General features: G+C 29.5%; 2 protein-coding genes across 3 annotated transcripts in view; both read left to right on the top strand.

Moving 5' to 3' along the window:
• Positions 1 to 15420, top strand: part of LOC111629043 (uncharacterized protein CG43867-like) — a 50441-nt gene extending 35021 nt beyond the window's left edge. Inside the window, exons 19-28 of the mRNA XM_023372909.1 lie at positions 2385 to 2626; positions 2728 to 2905; positions 8648 to 8803; positions 8871 to 8968; positions 9122 to 9263; positions 11478 to 11608; positions 11692 to 11821; positions 11998 to 12075; positions 13935 to 14087; positions 14184 to 15420. Coding sequence (XP_023228677.1) covers positions 2385 to 2626; positions 2728 to 2905; positions 8648 to 8803; positions 8871 to 8968; positions 9122 to 9263; positions 11478 to 11608; positions 11692 to 11821; positions 11998 to 12075; positions 13935 to 14087; positions 14184 to 14432 — 1557 coding nt within the window. The 3' untranslated portion in view covers positions 14433 to 15420. The remainder of the gene's footprint in view (positions 1 to 2384; positions 2627 to 2727; positions 2906 to 8647; positions 8804 to 8870; positions 8969 to 9121; positions 9264 to 11477; positions 11609 to 11691; positions 11822 to 11997; positions 12076 to 13934; positions 14088 to 14183) is intronic.
• Positions 15421 to 20178: 4758 nt separating this feature from the next.
• LOC111629049 (DNA repair protein XRCC4-like) overlaps positions 20179 to 21167 on the top strand; it is a 15305-nt gene continuing 14316 nt past the window's right edge. Inside the window, exon 1 of one of the 2 annotated variants that reach the window (XM_023372917.1) lies at positions 20179 to 20493. In XM_023372917.1, the coding sequence (XP_023228685.1) occupies positions 20364 to 20493 (130 nt within the window). In that variant the 5' untranslated portion in view covers positions 20179 to 20363. The remainder of the gene's footprint in view (positions 20494 to 21167) is intronic. The other variant, XM_023372916.1, reaches the window with a different exon arrangement.

The raw sequence follows: 21167 nt of genomic DNA, 5'->3' as shown, positions 1-21167 counted from the left end.
TGGATCCATGTTATAAAAGTACTGTGTTATACGGGGGATGGTACCAATTCTCGAACCGTGTTAGAGTGAATCCGTGCTCTAGAAGTGCCGTGTTATACGGGGGTTACCTGTACATACATACATATATACATGATTATATCAGAATTAAACTTAAAACTTGCATACCATCACTAAACTCTTTTAAAAGTCATGAAAATATTACACTAAAATAGATAAATCAGCATCCCTATAACACATAACTTTAATTTAAATGACAGCAGCCCAGATGCAAAGTCAGTGGTAGAATTGTGGCTGTGTCATCAACTTCACAATGCAACGTTATGTTACCAGCTCGTCAGCTCTTACTGATATCAGCTAGCTCAAGTGTTACTCTTGATGCAACACTACTTGGCCACCCTCTATGTAGATTGTATGTTATAGTTAGTGAAATGGTGTCGTATAAATTTCAATAAATTCTATAATGAAAAATTCATTTAATAAATACAACAAACTTTTTGAACTGTTTGGCTAAATAATGTCATTTTAGTTGGGGAGAGAAAGAAAGAAAAAAGGAAGGGAGAAAAAGATAAAACAGATTTTAAATGTTATTTTCTATTTGCAAACACTTTCTATTTCCAGTTTAGAAAACAATTTTTAATGTGTAAATATTGACTTTTCTCACATGATAACAAATTAAAACACCATATTTTTCATAATAATCTTGAATTTAGAATATATTTTTCAGAGTATATATACAAAGCCTATATGAAGGGTTTGGGTAAAAGATGGTAAGTGCCATTTCCATTAGTACATTACGATGCATGCTAACAGCTAAACATCAGTGTATTTCAATTTAAATACTGTATCTACTTTCTAATTATAATGTATACTTTATTCTGAGTAAAGAAAACAAAGCAGAACATTTCTTAAGATGTTTAATTTTTGCATTTTTTCTAAACTTTCATTAAGACACTTATCATCTTCTACACCAAATACTTCATATATTTATACATAGACACATGCAAAATTATTATGAAAACAATTAAGATATTTTTTAAGAGAAATGAACGATCAGCATTCCAGGTTCATAAATTTTGATGTCAAATATAAATGTGTGACATCAAAATAAATGTAATAAGCTTTAACGGCCATATTCTGTAGGCTGAGTTAGAGTTAAAGTAAATGTTAAATCTAGAGTTTGCAAGTAATTGGTTTTCACAAGGTTGAGTAATCCTAACAGATTCAGTTAACTCTCACTCAAAGATTGGTGGTTTAGAGTTAAAATCAAGAATTGACACTTGTGACCTACAGTAACAAAAATGAGGAAATGATAGAAAATTTGAAATATTTGTAATACTTTCAACGTTGATGATTTGATTTCTGTATAGGAAAAATTAATGGTGAGAGAAGAAATTATTTGGAGCAGTTGAATGAAAATGAATTTATTACTCAATACCATATTAAAAAAAGGATACAGTAAGATGTTTATTATGTTGATTTGGTGAAAAACTTCAACCACAACATTCAAGAAAAAATATTAAGACACCTCTAGAATGAATTCTTATAGCTCTGCATATGTTTTCCTACTAATTCTAGTAGTAATTCTTTCTCAAAATTGCTGAAATTATGACATGCGTTAACATCCATTTGTGTTTCTGCCATATTTTATATACATGTTTACTTACAACCAATCAAGACACTGTGTACAAAAGAAGACTTATTTAATCTCGTACGCAAGATTGTTTTAAAACATTAACTCTAGGGTAGTGAAACTCAAGAATTATATTTTTATCTGAATATGAAAGACAAGTAACTCATAATCTAATAGTTTGTCATTTCTCTGTTTAACTCATTCTACAGAATATGGCCTTAAAAGGATTAAATCAAATCAACTCAGAATTTTTTAACCAAACAAATAACCAAATATTGCCAGATTAGATCCTTTGAAAAACACTGTCTTAAAGCATTCATAATGAAAAAATAATTGAAATACATTTTTAAAGTGATTAAAAAATCTTTCTCTATATAAAAAAAGAGACCAAAAAATAGTTCTCTGGATAAAAACATTCAAAAACTATGATAAGAATATTAAGCACAAAGATGTTTGTTTATAAATAGTTTGCTTAATTAATATGAAATGTATTCTCTTAAATTATGAAGTGTTAATGAGTGAAATTACTCTATTTTCAAATCAGTTTATGTAATGATTTGCAAATAAAGTAAATCTGTAAACAATAAACTAATATTTATGAACTCGATTATGATATTTTTGTAAATTGCAAAAAATATATTAAAATAAATGAAATTTTAAGTTTCTTAGGTAAATTATACATATAATTTCTATAAATATATAATTTTTAAATAATTAAATATTGATATTTTCTAAAATATATTTAATATTTCAGCAATTATTATTATGTGCCACACAATCTCTTTTCTTATGTGATGCTTCAATTGGAGAAAAAACATCTCCTACATCTGTTACTCCAACTGAACGACCACCTCCCTCAGACAGTAAACTTAATCCATTACCATTTGTTTTTGTTCAAGGTTGGCAACTTTTAGCTTTAGCTATTTCCTTGTTTCTACCAAAAAATCGCACCTTGTGGTATTTAAGAGCCCACCTACAACGTAACATGGATGCAAAGTAAGTTTGATTTGTTTTCAAAACAGAAATGATTAATTTAAAAATTCAATTATATGTTCTAATTTAATAATGAAAAAATATGAAATTAATTTTAAATGTAGGACAGAATCTGGAAAGTATGCAATTTTCTGTCAGAGAGCTCTCGAAAGGGGCTTGATAAACGGAGGTAGAGAATGCAAGCCGTCTCGCACCGAGGTCCTCAGCATTCTTTTGAAAAATCCTTTTCACCACTCCATGCCACACAGTATTCCAGTTCACTTCCAGAATAACAGTTACCAGGTAAATAAATATACTATTCTATTACTTTTGTGTTGACACGAAGACCTTATATTATTATTATTTTTAAGAAAATAGCATGTTTCTTAGCTTGTGTCAAGACAAAAATATCACTAACACTTCAACAGTAATGGAATTATAATTATTCTTTCTTACTTTAAATGTCTGAAGAACACTTAAAGTTTAAAATATTAGATTATTGAGAACAGTATTACTGTTACAATAAAATCTTTTATAATACTGTGTATAAGGTAAGGTGTATTTTTTCTATAATTTGTTTTTATTGTAATATATTAATCTTATGTGATGCAAACTACACATAACATCTTAAAAATGAAGATATGTAATTTGGACTAAGGTAGGCGGGTAAGCTATATTAATAAACAAAGAATAATATAGCTTACCTGCCTACCTTAGTCCAAATTACATATCTTCATAATTAATTAGCCACATTATAGTCTGATTAAAATCTGGTTGTATTATTAGCATCGTTTGCATGTAATTATCTAATAAAATTATTTAATTAGCCACATTATAATTTGATTAAAGTCTTACTGTGCTGTTTTACCTTAAAGATTTATAATAATAAACAGAGGGTAGATTAATGTTATAAACCCAATCTAGGATGCATAAAAACATTGTTATGTATGTTTTTGGCTTTTCAGAGCAGGAAGGGAACTTATTGTTTTATATTCTCTAAAAATAACAGATTTCCAGAATTTGAAAGATCTGATATACTTAAGCTTGCTTTAATTAATTGACCACATGTGTTTCTTCTTCTTTAATAATTTTTTTAGAAATNGTAAAAAATTTTGACTAAAAATCGCGTCGGGTCTGTCAGACCCATGCGACTCACAGAAGGTTAATTAGTCAATGAATAAAAAACTATGCAACATAGTAATAGAAATATATAATTTAACATTGTCAATATTCATCAGATTTGATTAGTTAATATGAAGTCTGTTCAAAAAACAGACTTTATTTTTTATTTATTTTTAATTTTCATTCTTCAAGTTATGGATTGTTGGTCATTGTCCCCTTTAAAGTACTCTCCTCCCCTATTTACACACTTATCCTAATGGTGTTTCTACTTTGCAAAGCAGTCCTGGTAAGGTTCTTTTGGAATGCCCTTCAATGTTTATGACAAATTTGTTTTAATATCATCTTGTCAAAACTGGCACAACATACCTGCTCACTCAGCATTGTCAAATTGACAATGCTGAGTGAGCAGGTATGTTGTCATGGTAAAGGAACCATGAGTTGTCTCGCCACAACTCTGGTCTCATTTTGCAAATTTTTTCATACAACCATTTCAAAACACTTGTGTAGTACTGAAGGTTGACTGTTTGACCTTGAGACAAAAATTTAAAGTTCACAATTCCATTGAAATCGTAAAAAACAGTGATCATCACTTTGACATTGGATCAAGACTGTCATGCTTTTTTTGGATGTTGGAGATCCCTTTCCATCCCATTGTGATGATTGAACTTTTGTCTCCATAATCTTGATTCAAAAGTTGAAATGTTTCTGTAAAAGTTTTTCCCAGTTTCACTCAAAACTTCACGTTGCACTGTTGCTCACATAAATCACACGCTGCAAAAAATTGCCACAAACACTGAAAAAACACCTTTACTCAAAAAACAATAACATGGGAATGAAACAAAATATCAAAAATCCGAAAAAAGCAGCTTACTCAGTAGGTTATCAGTAGTAGTGGTTCAATACACTTTGGGGTATATATTTTAATTTCAGTATAAGAATTATTTTATTTTAACTTTAAATAATTTTGTTTTGTTCGAAATTATTAAGTTAAAATAAAATAATTCTTATACAGAAATTAAAATATATACCCCAAGTAACAGTAATAGTTTGATAACAGTAGTAGTGGTTTGATACACGAAAGTGTATCGAACCACTACTAATGTTATCAACCTAAAGACATTAGGACACTCCATTTCCATCCAATTCAAAAAGTTGGTTATTTTTTGAACAGACCCCATAAAACAGAATTAATGATTGATTCAAGTTATCATGATAATGCATGTGGTTGCCAATATATTAATAATTACTGACGGGGACAATTGAATAAATAGCAACTATATATTTGCAATACAAAATAAAATAGAACTATTTTTTATTTGATGAATGTAATGTTTATATTGCAACTAAAAATAAATTCTTGTGAACAGAGTAAATAAATTGATCTTGTGATAGGAAAAAAATCTTTATATTGTTTGTATTGTGTAACTCACTCCAGTAACAGGTTCAAGGTATGTTGTTGACTTCACCACGGTGTTGTTTGGATGTAGATGTTTACCAGTTAAAAACTCACCTTACGATGACTGCAGACAGAAAAAATTATGTTGTCATCCCAAAACGATGTCTCGAGGGTGGGAGACATCCGCAGGCAGTTAAAAGAATGATCTCCCACTTCCAAATTGTTACTGGACAACACAGAAAAAGTATTATAAAATTGTGAGGGAGATGATATGCGAGAAAAAACCAACTACTAGAACAAATAAAATGTTACTGTGTAATTATGTAAATAGGGCGATTTGGCAGATACATTGTAATGTCGCCACACCTGCCGCATAAAAAGGAGACGAAGAGATGGCTCAGATGAGGTGAAACTTAGATTTGAACAAAGTGGTGCTAAGAATCGAGTGATTGATCTAAAGATTCCCAAGTTCCAGTAACAGAGTTTTGGTGATGCATAATCAAATTTGTAAGATTCATTGTTTTTTTTTTTGATAGAATTGATTCCTATCTTTCTTATTGGTTGTGTGGAGAAAAACCAAATTAGAACTAACTTAATTCTAAGTTCCCAAATTGTCAGGAAGGTTTTGTACATATTTGTTTTGGTTTGGTAATGTATTTTTTTTTTTTTTACAAAGATTTTCTAGCATTATTGAATTGTATATATATGGGCTTTACCAATAAATAGAACTTTTTATATTACATATAGTAATTCTTTCAGAATTTAATCTTTAGTGACAATATTTAATTTTTGCTTGTGCAAGTCCAGACCTGGCATACTAACAATGAACCTTAATATGTAATGCACTGTTAGCATATTTTCTGGGCTTTTGCTTTACTTTCATTTAATAAGACCTTACATAGTATTTTAGTGAAATGTCATGATTAATTTCAATATTAGAAATATCTAAAGGGTTAAATTTAGTAATAACTAGTACAGAGTGTCCAAAAAGTTATTGTGCAGCGAGAAATTTCTATTGACACTAAAGTTATATATATTGTGTTTGTATGAGACCTGTAAGTTGTCCATTCATTACCGATTGACCAGTTGTATGTACAGTATTGCATACAACTCATGGGTCTCATATGCAATACTGATTTTAACAGTTTCACATCCATGAGTTCCATTAGGATAGTGTATTGTACATATGAGATAATCTTTATGGTAATGATAAATATTACCTCAGATGTAAATGTTACTATAACAATTCAAAAATAATCATCAAATTAAAACATATGTTTTGACACTTGTAAATATCAAATAAGACATACTTTTCTCCTTATAAGATGCACTTTTCTGTACCTAAAATTTATCTGAAAATTAGGATGTATCTTATACTGCAAATACTATTTTTTCCCCAAAAAATATCAATGTAAAAAAATATGATGCATCAAATACAATTCTTATAGGGCAAGAAGTACAGTAAGGTATCAAAACAAATATAATTATTAAACAAGATGTATCTTTGTGTTTTAGATTTTTTCCTGATATTACATCTATAAATGATTACAGTGGGTGATCGGTTAATGAACAGATCGGATAACGAACAAATCGGATAACAAACACTTTCGCGAAAGATTTTTATGTTCGGGCAACGAACACATGATCGGATAACGAACACTCCATAGAACAAACACAAGAAGAAGCGACGTAAAATAATGAATACCGATTGGTCTTCCCTTGTCTTCGGGCAACAATTTGAAACCTTTCGGAGCGTGAGAGACGTCTACATCGACGCTCAAGCCGGTATATACCGATCGGATAGTATTCCTCCGAACTTTGAAACTCTTCCTTTTAATTCCAGCCTTTTATTTTTCTGACAGAAACAATTCTTTTATGTATTCGCGAGACTGTCGGGTAGGCACTCGTTAAGTTTTGCGTCTGTTTTTCTTTTCGAAAGATCAGAGTATAATAGCAAAGGTAGAGAGTGGACAGAAGATGCCTAATGTTTCTGGGCAGTATGGCTTGAACAGGTCTACAATAGGCCGTAGTTAAATCTTATCTAAGAAAGATACTGTATTATCAAGAAGACTCAAGCAGCTAAAGGAGTAACAAAAATCACATCTGAGATATAGGCTAAAGAACATCGAAGAGTTCATAATGGAATCCGAAACGGATCTGACGACAGAAGAACGCCAAGAACTCTTGAATGAAGAACACCAAGAAACTCGGCGAGATATGTTTTCTTCTGAAAAAAGAGGATTAATGCCGATATCTGTTATTAAAGATCTTTTGTAGTAGTAGGAGGATGTCAAAATAACGATCATAGAATGGCATCCAAACCAGGTTGAGGCTTGGGGATTTCTACAATTGCAATGCTGTTAATAACTACTTACGAAAAATCCTGAAGAGAGAAAAGCAATCCCTTATTTAACCCTTTCAAACGGAAAAAAACATGACTAATAAAAATGCAAGACTGTGTATGTATGTATTTTTATTATTACATATAAATAAACGTAGTAAGAAAGTATATATTTGTTTATTTTTGGGGGTCTCCAGAACAAATTAATGAAATTTCCATTAAAACCTATGGTAAATCGATAATCGGTTAACGAACAATTCGGATAGTGAACAAAGTCTTGGAACGGAATATGTTCGTTAACCGATCACCCACTGTATTATACTAAATAAACAATGAGTATATAGTGTATATTTATATTGAAAATATCAGCTATTAATTTTAAGTATACCTGCAATAATTTTTAAAATAAATAATTTTTAATTCAGTTTAAATTGGCTACAATTAATTAAAAATGTAATGGAAGAAAGTAATATAGACTGAAAAACTCATCCTGTAATATAAATATTAATACATTGAAATTATTCTATATATAATGTAGAGAGATTATTCTATATATAATGTAGAGAGATATTATATTCCAATATAATGTAGAGAGATGTGTCGGTAAAATTTACTTGATGTTTATCCATGGTGGCCAATCTGTTTTGTAAGCCTCACATGGCTCTTTTAGACCTTTATTACTATAGTTTATTACTTGTATAGTTAGATAATTTTTTTTTTATAAAGTCAAGATACACTACCTACATGTCTAATATTTTTGTAAGTTTGCCAACTGTTATATAATTTGAAATATACACAGATTGTAATGTAACTTGCAACTGAAAGCTAAGGGTTATGTTCTTATAAACTGAACTTTAAACAATTGTATCTTGAATTTTTTATTGTGACAATAAAAAAAAATTTTCAAAATATTAATTAATAAGAATTAAAGATGATATTTATAAAAGAAATTTCCATTGAAAATATTTCATTTTGCAAAAATATAAAATTGGTTATTACCAATTTTTTATGGTTTAAATTTTATGGCACATTAAATAAATGAAGTTAAAAAAAAATCTTACAATGAATTTCAAACATTACTTATAAAATCATTAATTAAATAATCTTTATAAATAATAAGAACAAAACTTTCTAGACTATGTATTATTGAATAAAAATAACATCTGTGATTAAATACTAATATTAGGTGGTTGGTTTTGATGGTTCTACCACAGTTGAAGAATTCATCCATACCTTAAATGCCGAAGCCGGTATTCGAGACATGAGTCAATCCGGATTTGCTCTCTACAGTGATGATCCAATCGAAAAAAATCTTGAACATTGCCTTAATACCTGTGCCAAGGTAATAATGTCTAGCAATTATAAATATTTATTAAATAATTAATTATAATTTTTATGTTTCTGTTTAGTTGTGTGATGTCATTTCGAAATGGGAACAAGCGTTGCGTGAGAAACACTTGGGAAAATTCGAAAGCACAAGAGTTATTAAATTGATGTATAAAAATAGGTAAAAATAATTACGATTTTCTAGAGTTGTTATGTTTTTACAGTATCAAATTCATAAAATATTTATTACACTTAATTACTTTTACATTTCCTGCTTAATTATTTATTAATTACAAATGTTACGCTATTAATTATAATATTACTTTCATTTTAGATTGTGTTTTCGCCAGCTTTTGAAGGCCGAAACAGATAAAGAACGATTATTAACGGTGTATACGCTAAATGAAGAAATTGTTCAAGGGAGATTTCCCCTAAGTAGAGAATTATCATTGGAACTTGCAGCACTCATGGCACAGGTTTTATATTTTTCTATACATTTAACATATACAAGAACAGCATTTTTAATTTAATAGAATAAGGAAACTTGTTTGTAAATGGTTTGATTCAGCATTTGTTGCCAGTCTTTAACAAATAAATAAGCTTTGTTTTTATTTTATAAAAAAGTAATATTGACATCATTTGATTAAAGTCACACATTACTGTATATGGTGATATATGCTTATAAAATTTTCAATGATATAATATATAAATGATTATGAATAATAAAAATTATTATGAAATAATAATATATTCTTAATTGCTTAAAGCAATAACTAACTCATTTTTCATCATTAAAATGTATTACGTCTATTCTCTAAAGAATTTATTTATAATACATTTAATTAAAAAAAATTTACAAAGAAGCAAATTTGATCCTTTCATTTTCACATAAGTCTTGGTATTCACAGGAACACCCCATGATATCAAAATTTGCAGATGCTCAAGTCATGCATAAAATGGCATAGTATTTGCATATTATCTGTGCATGTCCTGCATGAGCAAGCTTTTTCTAGATGAGTGCCACAAACATTTTTTCTCACAGAGTTTCAGGCTTTAAGCTTGTTCAGACCCTAACTTCCAGTATATTAGGTACTAAAATAATATATACTGATAATATGTAAACTAGTAATATATTACACTGCCAAAGCCCCAGGAGCCACAAATTAAGACCTTAGGCCGCATGTGGCTCAGATGGTATGGATTGCTCACAATTCCTGTAAATCATCTCTTGATAATACCTAATACAATGTAATTCATCTCTATAATACCTAATACAATGTAATTCCTATGTAAACAATTGTTATACTGTATTCTTTAAGGAATGAAAACAAGAAAAAAATTCTGTGCATACAGTACAAATGCAACCATTTTAAGTACACATCAGCATTGGCACTTTCACATTTTTTTTTTCTTTTAATATGCATTTCTTTCACTAAAAGATTTGAAAGATAAATATATAGGATAAAATATAGAATATTTAAAGTACAGGTATCCCTTGATTAACGTGATTAATTAATCCCTCAATCTTATCACGTTAATCAAAATAAGGTATTTATGTTAAGTAAAGACATCTGGTAAAGCCGCATAAATTAAAACTTCTGGCACGTATATAAAGGGATTGCCGAAATTAATTTCATGTGTCAATCAAATTCAGTGTTACTCAAAACTGCATTAAGCAAGGGATACCTGTACTATCAAATTCAAATTTTGCTTTTTGGAATTTTCTGGCATTCTTTTTCATTTTCAAATATTTTTGACCTGTTATTTGTTGAATTTGTGAATGCAAAACTCATGGATATAGGGGCTATATTTAATTATTCACTTCTGAATAAATGAAATTGGTTTAGTGAATTTTAATACATATATAACATATACACATAAAATACCTTCCCATAGAAATATAACTACTGATATTTTAGGATTTAGGCAAACTGAATAATAATAATAATAAAGATTTTCTCTGATATAAGATCAGTTTTTAGATATTACAGTATTAATTTTTTAATTAATATTCTGACAATGAATTTGATTAGAAAAATTTATTATATTTTTATTTTTTAGATAAAGAAAGCATTTATTTATTTATACTTAAAACCTACTTTAAATGCATTTTGAGCATGCAGATGAACTCGCTTTTTGAATTTTTCGATAACTTTCGTAATTATGGAAATAACTTGTTTTTATTTTAATTGATTTATAATGGAAAAATTGATTACATTTACTTTTGTGTAGAGTTATGTTTTCTTTTCTGAAACAGGTAGTAATTTAAATGCATTATGGTTAAGATTAGTCCTTCAGTTCTGTTTTTTACTCTGTAGTATATGATAGTTAGAAAAAGTTATATAGTTGCATTGAATATTATTAATTTTGAATGTTGAAAAGAAATTCTAATTGATTAATCATTTTAAGTAGTTAATTTAATTTTTACAACAAAATTGTAATTACTATTGATTTGTATTTCTCTTTTTTTCCTTTGTCTCTCTGTTTTATTTTTAAAATTTATATAAATTTTTTATATGTTATTATATACTAAAAATTACTTCTGACGTTCTTCACAAACATATAATATCAATCCAAAGTATAACACAAAATCTTTTTCTATTATATTTTGTAAAAGTGTTTGCAAGTTTCTACAGTATGTATTTGTAATTATTTTTTTTTAAATGAAATTTTACATTCTATTATTTTAGATAGAATTTGGAGATTATTGTGGTGAAAAAGTTCGAGGAAGTGGTCTTCAACCGACTAGTCCCGAACAATTACTGCAACAAGTTATTGAAAGGTTTTATCCCCACCGTTACAGAGATACAATTGATGAAAAGTAAAACATGTTCTTTTTTTAATTTGAATAAGTTAAAATGTTTAAATATATATATATATATCCGATCTTTCTTCATTACACAGACAATTATCTGAAATCATTAAAGAAAAGTGGCTGTTATTAAAGGGAAGAAGTGTCTTAGATTGTGTCAGAATTTACCTCAACTGTGCTCGAAAATGGTCTTTCTGTGGTGCCAAACTATTTAGTGCCAAGGTATAGAAAAATATTAAACGTTCATTGAATAAAACTTTATATGAACATTTAATATTTTAATTGATCTTGTTAATGTATATTATGTAAAATAAAGTAATTAATGTAATGTAACTTTATCAATTAATATTATTTTGTAAAGATAAAATTTGATGATCTTACTGAAAAACTCTTTGCAGATGAAATCAGGCGATCAAATTTCCGTTTGGTTAGCCGTAACTGAAGATAGCATAGCACTTCTTGATTACGTTACTATGGTGAGAAATATTTATTATTAAAGAAAATCAGTCAATCAGTTAAATTTCCATACATCAAAATTACAATTTCTAGGGAAACTAACGTATTGATTATAAGAATTCTCATGAATTTTAATGTAATTATTACTACCAAACAAAAATTAATTCTATGATATATAAACTTGGCAAATAACTAACTCTAAGGCCAGGAACACACATGTGTAAAATTGTGTGGCTGAAAACTGAATCAGAAATCAGCTTTCAGTTCAGTTTCTGTTTTACGCTTTTATGCCAGAACACGTACGTAAAAATTCTGGCTGAATAGGAAACACCACTGCCACCAACAGTGCTAATTTTATTAATTTTTTCCTCTCATAGAGGCTATCTATCCCTTTGTACCTTCCATTTTTTCTCCACTTCCTCTGCTATAATATAGAAAATTTAAATTAATAGAATTGTATTCCAAATTAAAATAAAGAACGTGTGATCTAAATACTAGGCCTATATATCGATTCTACTAGACTTACCTGTTATTTGAAATTTAACACCTATAGCCATCCATAAACGTTGTTTGAATACAGTGTCTTTATACATGATACTGATGTGGTCGAACGGATTCAATAAACTCCTCTATTTTTCCAGACCGTCACAATTGTAGGATTAACCCTCATTGCCACCATTGTTAGAATAAAAAAACCACGTGTCTACTTTGACGCCACAGGAAAGACTTCTCTTTATTGGAGGAATTTTGGTGTAAAAATTTTTTGGCGTAAAAAGTAGAGACATGCTCTACTCTATTTTCAGTTCTGTTTCAGCCAAAATTTCAGAAAAATTTTTACGTTTTCTGTTTTAAGCTAGATTTTATGCTGAATTTTACGCATGTTTGTTCCTGGCCTAAGTTATTCATAATTTTTTAAATAGAAAAAACTTATATTTTTTTGCTTTAACATCAAAAATAAATTAAACACAGAAACCTAACTAATTTTATTTAAATATATATAAGGTCTTCCAAAATGAATGCTACCACCATAAATTACTCTAATTATATTAATTATTATCTGAGAAGTATGCAATATATACAGTCAATAAAATAATTGTTCAGGTTTCACATCCCATCTACATTCAAACATCTTGCCATCTACTACCTCTAGGATGCATCATAAACAAAAAAGGCAACTCTACTCTACAACAGAGAATAATTCTGACTTTGTGTTCTGAAGTTCACAAAGTCAGAATCATTTATCATTGCAGCAGCTGTGTAATCATTGTAGAAGGGGAGTGACAAAGGTTATGGTGTAATAGTAATGAGTATAGAAAGTTTGAGTATCATTCAGATGTGTGCCATGTGACAGAAGGCACGCACATTCAGAAATGTGAAACTTGGATGGTTTTCCAATGTTTAATGTACAGTACATTACAATGTTCTTGGATAATAATTAACAATTAGAATAATTTAAAATGATAGCACACTTTTTGAAGACACTGTGTGTATGTGTGTGTGTGTATATATATAATCTNTGAAGTTAATTAATTTATTTTAAAAATATGCTTTCATTATATATTATAAAATAGATGTTATTACTTAATGTATATTAATAACCAATAATTACTTGATTTTAAGCCTAATGAAAAATGCTTTATGAATTATGTTATAACGAAAATTTTTTAGGCTCATCAGTTGTTACATTTGTTTCCCCTCGATTATGTTTCCGATGGAAGTAAGTCTCATTATTGATAAGAAACTGAATATTAACTTCTTGGTGACATGACAACAATGTAATTTTTGATTATAGAACCATTTTGGCAGTATCCCAAATGTGCTCCAATATTTTATAATATAATAATTTAATCTTTAATGTAAGTTTAAATTAATATTTTAGCAAGTGATTGCTCGTTATCCTTATTCCGGTGTCATCACTTTTGGCGGTTGTCGTGATGATTTTATGCTGGTTGTATGCCCGCCGGAAATGGATTGTGGAACTCGTGAAAGTCATGTAACTCAAAGGCTACTATTTGCTATGTCTAAGCCCAAAGTAAGTTTAAAACAAAATTTTTTTATATCATACAAATTAATAATAATAAATACCTTTTAATAACTTAAAAAATAAATTTTAAAAATCTTTTTCCAGATTTTAGAGATAACATTATTAGTGGCAGATTATATGAATGCTATGGGAAGAACTCCCGTCGTACCACCTTCACCTCAAGCCAGTACTCTTACCAGGCTAGAGAAAATAAAGTCTAAAATCAGAGCTACTACTGGAACTACGAGTAGCATTACGGGAAGTATTATGGCATCCTGCGTCGCCGGAATCGAGATCGACGGCAAGACACTGCCAGAAAAAAAGAAATGCGGAGGAGGTAGCGAATCTACGTGACCCCAACAGGTGCCAATATGATTAACATATAAATTCTGCGTAAATGCTGTACGATTCGCAGCCAAGCAGAAAGACTAATCAACTTTATAGAATCGTGAAGTTATAACATTTAGTGTTTGTCTTCTTTTTCATTTCAATCGGTTTTTGTTTTCGATTATATTTATTAAAACACATTTTCGAAGATGATGTTTCAAGGAGGAGAAGAAGAAGAGTGTAAAAGTTAGTTGGACTCTTGTATATCAATATTTGTATACTTATGTATATATATACACCTAGTAGGCTCTGCCATTTGAGATACGAAGTGAATATTGCTCCGAGTTCTGCTTTTTATTTTAATTTCGAAAAAGTTCCTACATTGATAAATAGAAATATTATTTCTTTTAAAATTAATTAATATACTTTGTCATTTACCAAATTTTATACATTTGGGATACGGCAGAACTCAAAACAATAGAAAAAAGTCAAAGATATTGTTTGTTTTGTAGAGTTAGTTGGCATTACTTAATTTTTTTTTGTTTAATTTTAATTATGTTTTAAAATTAAATTCGAGAAAACATCCCTTCTCTCACTTTTTTCATTCTTTCCTATATCTGCTGTAAATAAGCCAATGTCATAACTTTTTTCCTGTTACATCCTCCCCTTTATACCTGACTGTACTTAATTGTGTAGTAAAGAAAGAAAGGGCTCAAACTTTCTTGATTTTGTAATAAAGCTGATTTGAGATATAATCGAGTCAGAATTCTTTCTTCCTTCGCTATTTCTTTACTAACCTTTCCCGCTGTCAAATAATTAGCAGGTTCTAATCCGTCGGAAATGAGTAATTAAATATGCGGAACCAATTAACCTATAAAATTATCTAAAGTTTAACGGCAGCAAATTATTTTAAAGACACGTTGCAGAATTTTACCACCCGTTTAATCGGACTCTAATCGGAGCTCTGTTAAATGTCAAACAGAATCTTAAGAGCTCGTTCAACAAACTGATAAAATTCGTAAAGGGTCACGCACACAGAAAATAAAATGAAGTATTAAATAATCATCCTTCGTCTGCCAAAAGATAAATTACAAAAATATTATTATTATTTCGTCCATAAAAACTAAGTTTTAAAATATTAATAATACTATTTACTCTTAAATTTAATTAATACTAAATTAAGAAACATCAGCTTAATCATAAAATATTGGATTTTATCATTTGACTACTTAAAAATGTTTAAAATGAATTTTTCAACCGTTATATTTTATCACACTCCATTAATTAATTATTAAAATTTAATTAAATAATCCAAAAATTTACAGAATTATATACATAGATACATACATACAGACAGACAAACATATTGATCTAAATTCATAAATTACTAAAACTAACAAGCAGATAAATTTTAATGAATTTTAAAAATTAATATAAATTTTTAATGAAATAAATTTTTTTATCCTAAAGAAGAAATTTAATAATTTATTATTTTTATTCACTTTAATTCAATTCAGAAGTTTTATTATTAATTATATTTAAGAAAAAAAAATAAAGGAAATAAAATGATTACCATTTAATTTCGAAAAAAATAAAATTTCCTCCGATCAAAACGGTTAAAAATGTTAGAAATGCAATTAAATATATTTTTAAATCCAATTAAACTTGATTAGTTTCCATTTTACGATCGGCAACTAATTAACAAAATGGCAATTAAACTCGTTTCTTTTAATAGTGTTTGATTTTTAATTAAAATAGAAATCGATAGACAAATTAATTGAACACGGCGATCAGTTTTAATTGCTATTAAATTCCTAATTAATTCATATCAATTGCTCAATTAATAGCCTTTAAACACGTAATTAAATTGTATTTTATTAAATGATAATTATAATCCGACAAAAGTAATCCGCGTGTTAATTTTAGAAATAACTTTTATCATCATCATCATCCTTGATAAGGAACACATGCGTATAAGTAACATCCTGTTCGTAAATAAGACATTTGGTATCAATTTAATGATGATTAAGATTGTTTCCAACTTGGCCTCAGTCGAATAAGTTAAGTATAGGAAAAAAAACGATCGATTTTACGCTCAAAAATAATAATAATTTTCGAATCATAAAGCGATTTTAATGCTAAAAGCATTCCCGTTCTAAAAATATTACATAATTGAGCTTGTTAGTGACGTAACGGGAAGCTAAATACGCGTTAATTAACATTAGCTCGACGTCATTAAGCAATTAGTGACGTAGTCGCGACGATAAATAAGTTGGCCCCTTAACCGATTTTTTTTTTCTTGTATTCATTTTTATTCTTCCTCGTTGATTGTTATATCAATAATCTTACCAGAAACTTGGTGGAATTTTTGATACGAGGCGGAGTGAAGAAAGTTTCAAGATCAGAAAAAAAAAAGAAAAAATGGCGGAATTAATTTCGTTTGGTAGCGGTGACGTCACCGTGACGATTAGTACGTCACGTGACTTAAATCACAAATCTAAACAACTATTATTATTTTTTTAAAAGTGCGGGATTAAGAATTTGAATATTGATAATTAAATAAACATAATTATTGGGGATGCGGGAAGATATTTCGGGTTATTTTTTTAAAAAAATATAAATGCTTGGCTAGTAAATTTTTCTTTTTTATCTTTCGGGATATTTTTAAACGTTATAGATGACACAGTTACGTTAAAAGAAATTTTTTTTTAAAAGTTTCTCACTGTGACGTCACGGGAAATGACCGGCTTTCGGGACGGACCGAACGTAATTAAATTCGAGTAATTTAAAATGGGTAATTAAAAACAATTAAAACCGCTAATTATAATAATATCTCTTAATTATAATTATCGCTTGAATCCCATTGGTCGAATTCGAAAGAAATTGCCGGCCTCAGCCAATGACCATATATGGCACTTCTTTAGGGATTCTGGTGGCTTGATTGTGATAAATTTATGAGAGAATATCGTCTCTTATTCTTGTAAAGCAGTAAAATTGTCATTCCTTAATGGCCATCGGGAAGAATACTCAAAATATTTTTCTTATCTTTCCATTACTTTATTAACTCCCCCTACCGAATGTAAAGCGAATTACAAAAAAAAAAAAACAGACGACTAATAATAATTTAAAAAAATAATAAATTATGATTTAACTAAAGCAGTAATATTAATATACTGCTTTAGTTAAAAAATAATAATAACAACTTAAATAAAATAAAACGCAACCGTAATTAAAATAAATTTATATATATATATATATATATATATTGTTTTTTACTTTCGTGTAATAAATCGAACAATTTCAGTGATTTAATGTTAAAAATTGTTTTGTTTGTTGCTGCTGTTGAATGCTTGTTTATTGTTTATTCGTCTCGTTCGTGACTACTCATTTTATTACACTTATTACCCAATTTATTATTCTTGTTATTCGTTGTGTTTACTTCACTTATTATACGTACTTAATTATATCTTATATTTTTGAATATTTCTTCTAGTTTGTTGCCCTCCCTATTTGTTGATTACTGTTTATTCCGTTGTTTTCCTTCCTTTTTTTCAGAGCATTGTTCCATCTTTTTTTTCCTTCTCTCCCTTTCTTCTTCTTTTGGGGGTGCTGTTTGTTCTCTGTTTGAATTCCTTTATTGTAATTATATTTTGTTTTTGTTTTACTTTTTTCTCCCCCTCCAATATCTTCTTGTTTATTTCATTCATTTATTTCATCTTTATTCAATTTCATTTTCTTTTATTTATTATTCAATTTAATTTTATTGTATTGTACATTTTTATTTAATCGTCTTCTCTTTTTCTCTTTTCCTCTCTTCTCTTCTCTCTCTCCTACACCCCTTCAATTTTTATTATACTTAAAATCGATTAATTAAAACTTAAGAGAAAGGAAAGAATTGATTAATAATTATGTTTATTTTATTAAAATTAATGAATTTTAATCATATCTCTCTCTCTACCTCTCTCTCTCTTTTTTAATTTCTTTCTTTCTGCTTCATTTTCCAACTATTCATATTTCACTTTTAATAAATTTTTTCCTTTATTTTTTTCTTAGTATTTTAGGATAATTAAAACGAAACCCGATCGATCCATCGATTTACAGTAGACCCNAAAAATATAATAATAATAAAACGCTTTTAATAAAAAAATTTACCACCAGATGGGAGGATGTAATTAAAATCTGAAATGTATTTTTGGTATGAAATTAAAAATGTTTTTCCAATTTAATTAAAATGATGTCGAATTTAATTATTATTGTCGCTTAATTAAGTGTTTTATCAATTAATTAAATTTAAAATTTTTACGTATTCATCAACAAAGCGTTTCATATTTTCCCGTATGTATTATGTATAAACACTAATTTTACTTTTCGTGTTTAGGATTTTTAACGCGAATGTCTTTGAATTTTATTGAAAACTTAAAAATTTACATGCAAACTTTATAAAAAGCAAATAAATATAATTATTTAAGATCACAAACCATTCGAATGTAAACACGATTGCAGATAACGGGATTTTATTTACTTACAAAGAAGCTCTACGATTGGCTACTGGGAATTTAAAATTTAAAATTTTAAATTCGAATCGGCAAATCGGGGATTAAGAATTCCACAATCGACCAATTACTTGATTGGAATTTAAAAATTCAAAATTTTAAATTCCCAATCAACCAATTAGCGAATTTAGAAACTTTTTTCCTTTTTTTAATATATATAAATGTATTATTTTAATATTTTTTCTTTTTTTTTATTTGTAGGATGCTTAAAAGTCAAAGAACTAGGAAAGTTTATGAAATCTAATTAAATAGGACATAAAATATTTATAGAAGTGATTTGACGCCGCATTAAAATACATAAAACGAAATAGTTCGTGATGTCCACATGTGATGAAGTTTATCAGTATAATAGATTTTTAGCGAGAGAGACAGAAAGAGAGAGAGAGAAGATAATAAATTATTTACCACGCCATTCTGCATAAAGAATATTTTAGAAAAGCAATCGATTGATACGGTTATTGTTAAGGAGACCCGTAATTTTTTTTCTATTTAAAAAGGTGGCCAATTTGGCCGGTTACAAAAATAAAAAAATAAAAAATATTGTCGTGAAGCTATCGTGTTATGTCGGGCGGAGCAACGTTTGTAACACAATAAGTCACACGAAAATTATCATTTAATAACAGTCCGTAGGTATTTACGGGTGCACGAAGAGATGTAAATTCCATAAGTGTTGCAGCACACTCCCACGACCTATCGACTGTTGTCACAACAGAGCGACCATTGCCGACGATGCAGACCCAACAACCGTTAAGTTGAAATAATAATAAAATAAAAATAAAAAAAAGTGAGCAGCTGTCGTAGACGATAATGCTCTCTCTTTCTCTTTCTCACCTGTTGTAGTGATAACTGGCGATGGCTGCATATATCCGACGCGACTGGTCGATCAGCTGAGGGCTCGGCGGCCAAGACAGGTGGTGCTTGTCATCCCCGCCAAGGTCGTGCGAAAATGCGAAAACGACCCCCCCCTGGTCGTTACACCCGTGATATACAAGAATCGAAAGAGCGTTTCCACTACTTCTTCACCGTTTCGGACGTTATAAACGAGTCGCCGACCCTTACAAGCGGGTCAACAACCCGCGCCGGCGTGGCGCGCCGCCGAAGACAAATAAATAAATAAATAAAAAAAAGTTAAAAAAAGAAAAAATCCGCTGCGCGTCGCTCTTCTCTCTTACGTAAAGATGCCACGTAACAATCCAATCGGGCGAATTCCTATCGATATCAGTTAATTAGTTGGCGTTTCGACCACTAGGGGCGCTACTCGATCCAGCTGCTCGTCGTCCAAGGCCGCTTATGCGGTAACGCCGGTACACAGTCGGTGGTTGGAGACGGGACCGTGTCGTGCCGTTCCGCGCGCTCTTACTGTCACTATGGAAGTTGACCAGGTGTGGTGATCATCCGGGACACTATGACCCTAGTGCTAACGGCCAATTTCGGCAAGGCGTCGACCGTGGGATGCATCTACGATGAAGAAACCATGGATTTAGAGAATGCGATCGTCTCCAACGACAACTGGTTGCAAAAGGATAACATCGCAGGTGAGAGGTCATTTAATTATTTTCGATCGTAGCCAGGATCTTTAATTTTCTCTTCTCTTTCTTACATTTTTTTCGTTTCAAGAAAAAAAAAGAAAAGGATCCTGTTATGGCTCCCTCTTACACATATTATCCGAACTAGATTGAACGTCTGCTTTGAGCCGTTTTGAGAGCGATGCCGAAAATAGTATGGTTCCTTGACCCCGTTAGAAAGATACACGGTGACACAAACCGATACTCGGCTTGTATATCTCTCTCTCCAACGAAATTTTTTTTGCACCCAGTTGCGTTAAATTCGTGTTTATCATCCGCAGGAAAAAAAACTCTTCGTCAATTTACCCTTCCGCTATTTTTTTTTTTAAAAACAAATTGTAATTAAACGGGAAGATTTTTGGCATTCTTAAAAACCATTTGATTGGTATCGATCGATTAACTGGGAATCAATTATGGTAAAATTAAGTGGTTTATTTATCACAGATTCTGGTACTCTTGAAAGAAAGAGTTTTGACCTAAGAGGAAATGGAGGCAATTCATTCTGCAACACGATGGTCCAGATCTAGGGCACGGAAATAACCTCCTAATAGGACATAAACATTTGTCACGACGTATTGTGTTCCTAATAAATATTTCTCGCGTTACATATTTGATACGCTACACTTAAATATATATATGTATAT

This window comes from Centruroides sculpturatus, unplaced genomic scaffold, assembly GCF_000671375.1.
Source record: "Centruroides sculpturatus isolate CEXI.00-Female unplaced genomic scaffold, Cexi_2.0 scaffold523, whole genome shotgun sequence".
Classification (NCBI taxonomy): Eukaryota; Metazoa; Arthropoda; class Arachnida; order Scorpiones; family Buthidae; genus Centruroides; species Centruroides sculpturatus.
This window is presented reverse-complemented; position numbering and strand designations above follow the sequence as displayed.